We start from the raw sequence: 10,846 nt of genomic DNA, 5'->3' as shown, positions 1-10,846 counted from the left end.
TGATTCTGCAATCCTTGCGCAAAAATTTTTGGAGCCGAATTTTGAATTTCGCTTTTGCGTTTTTGCTACTTCCGGTTGAAATTTTTTAAAGCTTTAAACGATCACACCATGTGACCTTGACCTTTGATGACCTTGACCTTCATAGGGTCAAAGGTCATTGACCTTGGCTATCATTTGATACTTTGACCTTTGACCTCCGACATGTACTTCTGGTTTTATAGCTATCCGTAAAAAGCCAAATTCGCAACTTTGGACTGCTCTAGCACGTGACCTACTTAACCTAGAGAGTAAATTTTTTCGGTTTCCTAATGTGCTTCTCATGCCCTTTACATAGATATATAACAATCGTTCTTTTAAAGCAAAATTGAAATTGGTGATTTTTTCAAATTTGAGTTTTTTTTTACAATATTTGCGTCTTTTTGAGCTTAGTGTATGTATATCTTATGATCTATTTGATGTAGAACCTTGATATTTGGAATACAACTAGACACTTTGAATATAAATTCACCTATGACAAAAAAACTTATGTGGGCGTGGCACATCCGGTTCAATTACCAATTGTTTACATTGTGGGGCTGGGGCATAACTCGCATAGGATGCGTTTGTTCAAAAAGAGACTTTGCACACAATTACCTCATCCTTTTGGCCAGTTTGTGTTAACAGCTCAGTTGTTCCAGCTTTATAGTTTCAAAAAAGGAACGGGTTTTAACATTTGGATATTTTCATTTTTCGATTTTGACCTTTGTTGACTTTTGTTGACCTATATCTTTTGACCTCTATTATGTAAGAACTTGACATTTGGAATATAACGTAACATTTTGAATATCAATTAACCTATTCAAAAAAAATTGAAGTGGGCGTGGCACATCCGGGTTAAATTACTCATTATTGACATTTTTGGCAATCTTTCGATGAATTATCTTTGAGTTATTGCCCTTGACTTAGGAAACGGTCATCAAAATTTGTTTGTGAACACAGTTTTCAACTGATTTTAATGAAATTTGGTGTGATCATTTATATTATGAGATCTTGGACAAGTTCGAATTTGATGATATTTCAATGAATGGTCTTTGAGTTATTGCCCTCGACTTAGGAAAAACGCATCAAAATTTGTTTGTGAACACATTAGAGACTAGAGTTTTCAATTGATTTTAATGAAACATGGTGTGATCATGTATATTGGTGAGATAATTTGATGTATTTGGGTTATTTATATTGATTTTTGAAAATTTGGTGGAATTTCTTAACAAAATTACTGGCAGTAAATAAATATATCATTGAATTCAGACTATTAAAATTTCTTTAATATGAGAAAATTCATATCAAAGACTGTTTTATCATTTCTGACAGCTGCCAGTGGGCGTATATTGCCTTGCCTGGCAAGCTATCTTTTGCTCTTTGGATCGAAATTGCATAGCATTTTTAAATTTTGTGGAGCAATTACTTCTTCAATGTTTTATAAAAGTTATGAATAGTATCATTGAATTAAATGATTCTTGATTTTATTAATTTTAATACCAGTGGAAAGCAGAAATACAAAAGAAGTAGACCTTTAACCCCAAATGTATTTGCTCATTCCATTTAACACTCGAGTAAATCTAAAAATCTGTCGCCGTAAATAATGCACACTTAGGCCTACATGTTTACTTTTTATAATTTTTCTTCAATAATGGCTTTTCTTACTCCTGATATCTTCAATATTATTTTTGAAGTGATGAAATACTTGCATTTGTCATATTTATTCCCGTGGCATTAAGTCTAAATTTTTAAGGTGCTGCGCGTAATATGATTCTCGATTGAGAAAAATTCAAACCAACCGATAATCTTTAAACCTCGGGTTTGCGGTCTTTCTTACGGAAATGGATATTTAAAAGTTGTTATTATTTTGTTACAAAATATAGAAGTGTTGTTTTTCGATTGTTGAATGATGAAGCATTATTTTTTTCCACCACGAAGGCCATATCCATGCTGCTCTACTCTATCTCCCGAAATGTCGTCTGCTTCAGTATAACAATGATAATGGAAACAAACAACAAAGGCAAAAGGGGAGACATGTAAAAAGAGTTACTGTAGGGATTAAAAGAACACTGTGCGAGAACAGTCTAAAGTTTTCTTAGAAGATTGTAATACCAGAAGTAGACGACAGACCTCACAAATGAAAGTATCAGATAGTCAAGGTCAGTGACATTTGATTTTGTAAAGAAGAAAGTCAGAAATGGTCAAGATCACGAGATATAAGTCATCAAAATTTCAAATTGCATACGGCTATAAAACTTGAAGTTGACATAGGACAGCAAATTGAAAAGTAAAGGTCAATATTGAATTCCTAATACCTGTTCCTTTTTTGAACTATGAAGCTGAACTGAACTTCTAAGACAAAGTGGCTCAAAAGATGAGGTAATTGTATGCAAAGTTCTATTGTGAACAAATGTTTTCTATGCGAGTCATGCCCGTGTCCCAAAATGTAATAAATTAGTAATTTATCCCAGATGTTCCAGACCCACCTCATTTTTTTTGTCATAGGTTATTCGATATTCAAAATGTTATTTTGTGTTCCAAATTTCAAGTGCCTTTTCGAACAAATGTATCCTATGCGAGTTATGCCCCTGTCCCAAAATGTAAACAATTAGTAATGTAATCCGGATGTGCCACGCCCACGTCAACTTTTTTAGTCATATTCATATTCAAAATGTTAAATTGTCAAATTTCAAGCATCTTCATCAAAAAGGTCATAAGATATACAAAAAACACTCAAGTTAAACAAAATCACGAATTTCAATTTTGCTTTATAAAACAATTTTTGAAAAGAGCATGAAGAGCACATTAAGAATTAAAAAAAAATCACCCTCTAGGTTAATTCATCATGACTTGTCGCCAAAAAATTAAGATTGGAATCCTTTGACAGCCGTTCTCTCCATTTACTGTAAGATTTGAACGACATAATATAGAAGCGAGGGGGGGGGGGGGGGGGAAATGTACTGCCCATTGTGGCGGTTGATCTCTGGAAAGCGTCACTGAATTCGTCATTGTTGCTTGTTGGGGAGGTTGTAGCCTATGATGGATTGGTCTTGCCATTGGATTTTGTGGCTTGGAAACTTGATGAGGTGTTCAGGTAAGGCCGATTTTCCATCTTCGTTTTTTGGTAGAGGTGACATTCTTTCAATCTGGTGGAGAGGGGTCTGCATGTTTCGCCTGTGGATAGTTGATGTTTCAGGAGGCGTCTTATTTTGTAGCTGGTAGGACCTATGAATGGGAGGGGTAGAGGAGCAGCTGGCTGTTTGTTGGTGGGTGGAACTTCTTTATTTGAGGTGGTTGACTTGAGGGTATTGTGGATAATCAATTTGGTTAGCTGGGTGGGGTAGTAATTGTTACTTGTGAACACACATATTTCATCATTAATGAATTCCGGGTCACAAATGGATCTGACTCTGCAGATAAGGCTAGAGATTTAGTAGGGTGATTGGAGCATATATGTACTTGATGATTTGGCCCATGTTTTGGACTTTTCCTACTCATTAGGCCCCATACGTGGTAAATAGCCACTGCCTTGTAAATAGCACTGGCTAGTAAATAGCCACTGCCTTACTAGCCAAATGGGTACGATTTTGTACTTGAATATTATAATCTCTTTCGCTGAAGAGTTTCAATGATTTTCTTCTGCAAAAATGTCAAATGCACATCATTTGAGTATATTACCAAGATATTATGTAGCCCCAGATAGAGTCAAATCAAAGTCAACAGCTAGCGCTACGCAGGAATAAAATTCGGCCAATAGTCGGCTACAGTGTGATTCGAATAGGCATTACCCGTATCAACTCCAAAGACAAGTTTCCTGGCAGTGGCAGTCGAGTGACACTGACTGGCTGAGTTTTATAAATTATATATTATATATATAATTCAGTTGTGACTGTATGAAAGAAGGACGAGGTGAATGATATTTCTTCAAATTATCTGTCCACCCCACTGGCTCTGGCTAGTATAGTAGGCACTAGACCGAATCATCCTGTCTCTCAATGCTGATGGCAGAGAGTCGGAAGACCAACTATGAATATATCTTGAAATACCGCAACCAATTTGTTTGCACTGAAATATTCTTCTTCCTTGAGTTTTTTTTTCTAAAAACTGACAATTTTCTTGTATTTTTTTAATTCTGTTCAATACCATCCTTTTTTCAACAGAATATACCCCTAATTGGTGTCCACAATCTAAGTTGGAATATATTCAAGAGTGGAGCTATTTAAAAGATGGTCGCCATCTTATATAAGACTTATTGTCATTGAAAATTTCAGCCAATCGAAAGACATGAATTTCATTGACTCAACCAATGTTGTCTATAGACAACAAATTTTATAAAGATGGCGACGTACCGTAGTAAAAATGCCTGCCTGATGGACATTTATCTAATTTGCACACAAGTACATAATGTCCAGTTGTTGTAAAGTACCGGTATCGGTACATCTTATTCCATAATTATCTAATACTTTACAATATTTCCCGTTTTCAAAGGTCTAAATCAAGTACTACAAAATTGCATCATATCTATCTACTTTTGGTCTATCTCTTAAGTAGTATTATTTAGAGTCAACGTGTACATAGTATTAATTAGAGTCAACATGTCAGACTAAGTAGGCACTACTGGTATCTAAAGCGAAATGTAGCCTCGACCTAGTCTAGACCCTAGTACATGATATTGGATAGAATATCTAATGCCTTCAGAGCTGTATGACTACAATATTTACAGAATCCCTTTTTCCATTATTTTACAGAGATTTGTATTGATTTATGAGTCTATGCAAGATTAGTAAAAAATTTAATACAATGTATTTTTCATGAAGTGAATGTCTATATATGATCTTTTCCTTAATTTAAGATCAGTGTTTACATTAAAGAACTTAAAACATGAAAAGAAAATGATGGTATTATAATAATGGTAGCAAATGGTTTTTGTAGAATTCCATCCTAATTCACTGGTAGTTATTTAAGTATGGCACTGTCAGAGAAAATTCAACCAGTTGCTAATAATGATACTCCAGAATTACTAGAGGAATCTTATACAGATGTTGAGGGAGATGTTGAAAGAAAATCTAGATATATCAGTACTTTACACAAAGAATACATCCAATGTGATTTATGTCAAGCTGAATTTCTGACACCTGATTCTTTAGATGCTCACAGCAAAGACTGCATCAAAAATAAGATTGGAGCAATATTTGACCAAGCACTTGTTAATAATGATCAGTTTTTGTGTAAATTTTGTGGTGAAGGATTTGAACAAGTAGTTGACTTGACAAGACATTGTGAGATTCACAATGAGCTCAGACTGAAGCAAGAACCTAATTTGTTAGGTTTACTTGATAAAGGATCTAGTTTGGTAGTACCAATACGCAAAAGGCCCTACTTGCCAGAAGCAGATCAAGATTTCACAATAGAGACTTTGTATACTTGTGATCTGTGTGGCAAGAAATTTAATCGTAAATGTAATATGAAATTGCATCGAGATGGTGTTCACAGTAAAGTTAAAAGATTCGAATGTGATCTTTGTGGTAAAACATTTACTCAGAAAAGCTCTCTACAAACACATAACAAAATACACACTGGAGAAAAGGAGTTTGAGTGTAGTGAATGTGGAAAGAGATTTATTTTAAAAAGTGACATGCATAAGCATTTCCGTAGCCACACAGGAGAAAAACCTTATCAATGCTTCATTTGCCTCAAATCTTACACGTCTAGTGGCAATCTTCAAAAACATAAGCGCATACATAGTGGTGAGAAGCCCTTTGAATGTGGTGTTTGTGGTAAAAAATTTGGACGTAGCAGCACAATTCAGCGGCATATGTTAATTCATACAGGAGAAAAACCTCATATTTGTGATTTTTGTGGTAAAGCTTATAGGTACAAAAATGTGCTGAATGATCATGTAAGATCAAGACACACTGAAAGAAAAGGATTCGAGTGCATTCTGTGTGGACATAGTTTCAATAAGAAGAAGGAATTGAAGGAACATGAACGTCAACATCGAATCGACAGAATGAAATCAAAAGAATTTGTAGTGAGAGTCAGGCCTATGTAAACGGCTTACTGCTGATCTGACATGTAAAATTAAAAGGCTTGTATAGAGGTTTCTAAATTTAGTTATGTGTAATTCGCACATTGATAGCATCAATTTGCACAATTCTGATTATTTTCAATCAGACTTCTGGCATCTGTGGTACCTGCAATATTCCACTAGAACTAAGTGTTAGATGGTATCACTAATCATGAAGGGCCTTATGTGATAAAGCATATTTTGCAATAAGTCATGTCATAAAACATCAGAGTTCCCTGATACACATAATAATTTAGGAAACCTCTCAACAATCTATATATATGTATTCCTGTTTACTACTCTACACTATTGCAAGTTGTGATAAGTTCTTTTAGGTTATTCAGTTTTCGGTTTTATTGAGATGATGCTGTGGATATTTCAGTGTAAAAACACTTGTGATTTCTTCAAAAGCTGAGCTCCAAAGGCATACCAACAGAGTCAATCAAAGGGGCAGTATGAAAAATATTTGTTATTAAACATGATGTAAATTACACCTGAAAATATTTTTAAGTATGATATTTGCTGCTAAGTATCTACTTGATCAAACTGAAATTGTTTTCAACTGGTTCAAAACAATATAGATTGTTAAAAATGTAATGTAAGCAGCTTAACTAGTTTTGTTGTTTGACATTATAATGGCTTAATTTGAGAATACTATTTGGTACTAAATTATGGGCTATATTAACCGTAAATCTAAACTTATGCTTGGAGGATGTTGTGATGCTTTATACCCATGACAATATACATGTTTTATATATATAACCTTTACCACTTTGATGTCTTGATAAGATCTACCTCTGGCAGGCAAGAGGATAAAATTGATGTTCTAGATTATGATTTTCTCTAAGCAGTAGTTTGATATTGTAGATTTACTTATATGTTTTGTATATTGTATGAGTGGTATGACTTATGTGGTAGGTAATATCAATACACTCCAATCACAACAAACTGATACCCAAAGAACATGTTATTCAGAGTAATCTTTGACTAGATAATAAAAAAACAGCTCTTATATTACCTTCATATATTATAGTTTTGAAAAGTGTTATACGTTTTAATGGGAATTTAGAGGAATGTAGACGTATAAATTTAGAAATCTATTGTTAATTGTTTTTAAAGTGCTAATCTGTTTGTTGTAGTTTATATTTGTTTATTGATTATTATTAAATGCTTTCAATATTTATGTATATATATACAAACATTTGTTTCTTCCCATACATGGCAGAAAACCTTTGCCCTGCAGCCCCAAAACAGATGGATGCTTTCAGTTCGACACCTATGTAGATAGTCGTCGGTACACATACAATTAATTATGCTTAATATATTTACAGAGTAATGTACAGAGTCGCACAATTTAATGCAATTATAATATAAAAAGCTGCGATATATAATTTGATAATAAGATAGATCTACAGACTTGTGAACGTGCAATATAATAGAGCCGTGAAACAAAATTTGATTATAACTTATGAAAATATCTAGGCTACAGAGTTGCGCTTTACAATGTATTGATTAGAAATATTATCGATATTATAGATCTACAGGTCCGCATTATATAAGATATAAGTAAAGATCCACACAAAATTTGCCATAATACATTTAATTAATATTGATCGTAGAATTATAATTATATGTACATGCTGTGACGAAGAATTATATACATAATATATGTATTATTATGTAAAATTATGTAGTAATATTTTTATGAATCTACAAAATTACAAAATAGATCTACACAATGCAGGCTCTAATGAGATATTTGTATATCGCCAAAATTAACTAAATGAGTTCTATTTAAACTTGATTTAAAATTATATATACCGGTATTTGAAATCTTTATTCTTAACATCAGATCGAAATTGACGAACGTATATATTTGACGTCGGCATTTTGAGTTCATCAAAAATACTTTACTTTGTCGGGTAATTCTTAGCAATGAAAAATAATTCCTCCTAAACGTTTTAACCAGACAGCCTTTTCCCTGTCACCATTTCCTTGTGGTAATTCTATGGCCTGGTGATCTTTGAGAACGCGAGGCACTGTGCTGTCATTTACTAAAACTGGAATCAGTTGAGGCTTATCGTAAGGGAGCATGTTAATTGGATATTCATCCAAAAAAGTAGAGTTGTGGGCCTTGATTATGCATATAATTGCTACATTTCCTTTTAATAACTCTATCAAGGCCTCCCGTTTATCTAAAAACGGTGAAATATCTTCATCGTTTCGAACAACAATCATACCGAGTTCCATCAACCAGCTTTCAATCATCTCGGCTTCGCCACCTTGTGAATCTGCTAAGATCCTAAAGTGACCAATGGAATCATCTATCTTATAGGAATATTCAATCGGCCACATAAAACATTTACTTGCCAATGATTGTTTTCTTGATTCCACAGCAACTTGTAAAATCTTCATCATTGTCGAGATGACAAGTTGGTCAATTCCCTGTATATCAGTTATCAATAAGAACAACATTTTTTCTAAACAATCTTCATAATTCCCGGCCTCTAAATCTGCCTTGATTTCATCTTTTATGACACTTAAAGAGCCGCTTCTAACTATACGTTCTAATCTTTCAAGATATACATCAGATTTCCCTTGAAAAGCATGAAGTTGTTGTAAAAAGCACTCCCTTTGATTATTATAATCGTAGATTTTTTTCAGTTTACCAGGGAATAACTGGATAAAGTTAAATTTTTCAAAATCTTCCTGTGGGGTAGATTTAATTGCAGATAGTATACCAAATAAAAAACTTTTGCGGTTCATTTCCAAAGCCTTCAGATATAGATTATTCTTCTTTGATCTGTCTTGTGTAGTGTACATCATGGCTTTATAACATTTTGATAAATTTTCATATTTTTGACGCTGCAGTGCATATTCTTGCGCCTTTAATCCATTAAAGCATTCCATGGCTTTCTGGTAGTTTGGAGGTTTTAATTGAATGTACGCCTTGCCTAAATCTATGGTTGCAACGGAATTCAATCCATGGCGACTGGCTTTCTCGAAATAATCAATGACACGAGGAGTTGTACCTTCTAACCTTTGAACCGTCAAAGCTAAATGATGATATGCAACATCCTTTTCTTGCATACCCACAACCTTTTCAAGTATTGTCTTTGCAGCTGCAAATTCCTTTATCTTCCTTAAAACTCTACCAGTTTCTTGTAAAACTCGTACGTTTTCGGGGTCTAAACTCATAGCTCTGTCCAAATAGTCAATAATTATTTTACGTTTATTTGTTAAGTGTATTCCTAGTTTTTGAAAATCGACGTCTTGACAATTTGGTTCGATATACAAAACAGCAATCTCAACTAAAGACAGAGCCTTCAATGTGTTATTTGAACTATTAGTGACGATGTTGTCAAACAGTTCTGTACATTTGACAAAATTTTCAGTCGGATTTAATTTAGTTGGCAAAAGTATCCGGATATTGGGATGTTGACATCTTCTCAAGATCAAAGCTAATCTATACTTCCATTCATATTGTTCTGGTCGCTCTTCTATCACTTTAGTAAATTTTGAAAAAGCGACCGCACTATATTCAGGTCCCAATTTAGAATAAGCATATGCTGTTTCTGCTTCAGCTTCAGCGACTAGATGACGATCATCTTTCAATTGGTTCAGTGTTTGCAGACATTCTTCAGCGTCTGTGAAGTTCTTGACATTCACTGACAAGATTACCTTCAAACAAATAGCATTAATATTGTTTGGGTGACTCAGCAATACATTGTCATTTTTAGATTCACTATCTGGTATTTCTTGGAGGACAAAATGAATAAATGATACGAGATTTTCCTGTGGTACTTGTAGAATATCACTATCATCCATATCAGCCTTGTCAATGATATCTTTTAGGACATTTCTTCGTATTTTCACGATGTTTAGATTGAATAGACTTGGGACTATACGCAGACGTTCAATATAGTCTGCAGTATTCATCTTTGGTATCTGAAAATATAATTAACTATTAAGTGACTGACCTCATATGTGGGTACTTTTTTTATTTTTCTCTGATTCATTTGATTGGTTGTACAATTTAATGAAATTGCTGTGGCAATACTGTTTAGTCAAGGTATAAGACATGTTTAACCTTGGCGTTATTATAAGCATATAATCAATGGAAAACCTTCTGAAACTTCTGAGTTTGAATTAGAAATAAATATAGGCCTATACTTACGGTGATTTTCTCGTACAGCAATATATCTCAAAAGAAATGCAGTTGTCCGATTCTAAGAAATATAGCCTATCTCACTTTACAACTTAAATGAAAATAAAAGTAGGAAAAGCCCATTATAGTAAATGAAGCTATATATAGCCACAGAGTTATATATAGAATTATATGTGTATGTAGCATAGATGTATAAATAACTATTTATAACTCTGTTATGTAGATATTATAGATAGCTTCATTCAGACATATATATGTAGCTAATTTTTTTTTCTTGCTTTAATTTGTTCTATAACATCTGTGGAACAACCTGACCCAAAATTATGCAAATAAACCTAAAAGTAAACCAGTGGTAGTGTTTTTACTTTTGCCCCCTCTTTCCTATAATAAGCTATATATGCACTGTATAAGCTTGTATACGTACAATTCTGAATTGGTCAGAACTTTTTTATTTATGAAGATAATTCAATTCTGTAAAAAGATTAAGGAACGTTGACCAAAACCAAGCCTGAAAAACAAAAATTACACAGAATAAGGGTCAAATTTATTACGTCACATTTACTTCGCACATAATTCAGCCTGTTTCTACTTCA

The 10,846-nt window shown here is 33.5% G+C and overlaps 2 protein-coding genes across 2 annotated transcripts in view; both read left to right on the top strand.

The window, feature by feature from the left end:
- Positions 1–4,984: 4,984 nt before the first annotated feature.
- Positions 4,985–5,371, top strand: LOTGIDRAFT_171679 (hypothetical protein; the record flags this gene model as incomplete). The annotated part of the gene is made up of 1 exon (XM_009047870.1): positions 4,985–5,371. A coding segment is annotated over one exon (387 nt), but the record flags the coding sequence as incomplete, so codon positions are not given.
- A 111-nt stretch (positions 5,372–5,482) lies between these two features.
- Positions 5,483–10,846, top strand: part of LOTGIDRAFT_137822 (hypothetical protein) — a gene marked incomplete at both ends in the record, with an annotated part of 32,627 nt that continues 27,263 nt past the window's right edge. Inside the window, one exon of the mRNA XM_009047869.1 lies at positions 5,483–5,892. Within this exon, the coding sequence (XP_009046117.1) occupies positions 5,483–5,892 (410 nt within the window). The remainder of the gene's footprint in view (positions 5,893–10,846) is intronic.

This window comes from Lottia gigantea, assembly GCF_000327385.1.
Source record: "Lottia gigantea unplaced genomic scaffold LOTGIsca_118, whole genome shotgun sequence".
Classification (NCBI taxonomy): domain Eukaryota; kingdom Metazoa; phylum Mollusca; class Gastropoda; family Lottiidae; genus Lottia; species Lottia gigantea.
The sequence above is the reverse complement of the archived record's forward strand: the minus strand, read 5'-3'. Positions and strand labels throughout refer to the sequence as shown.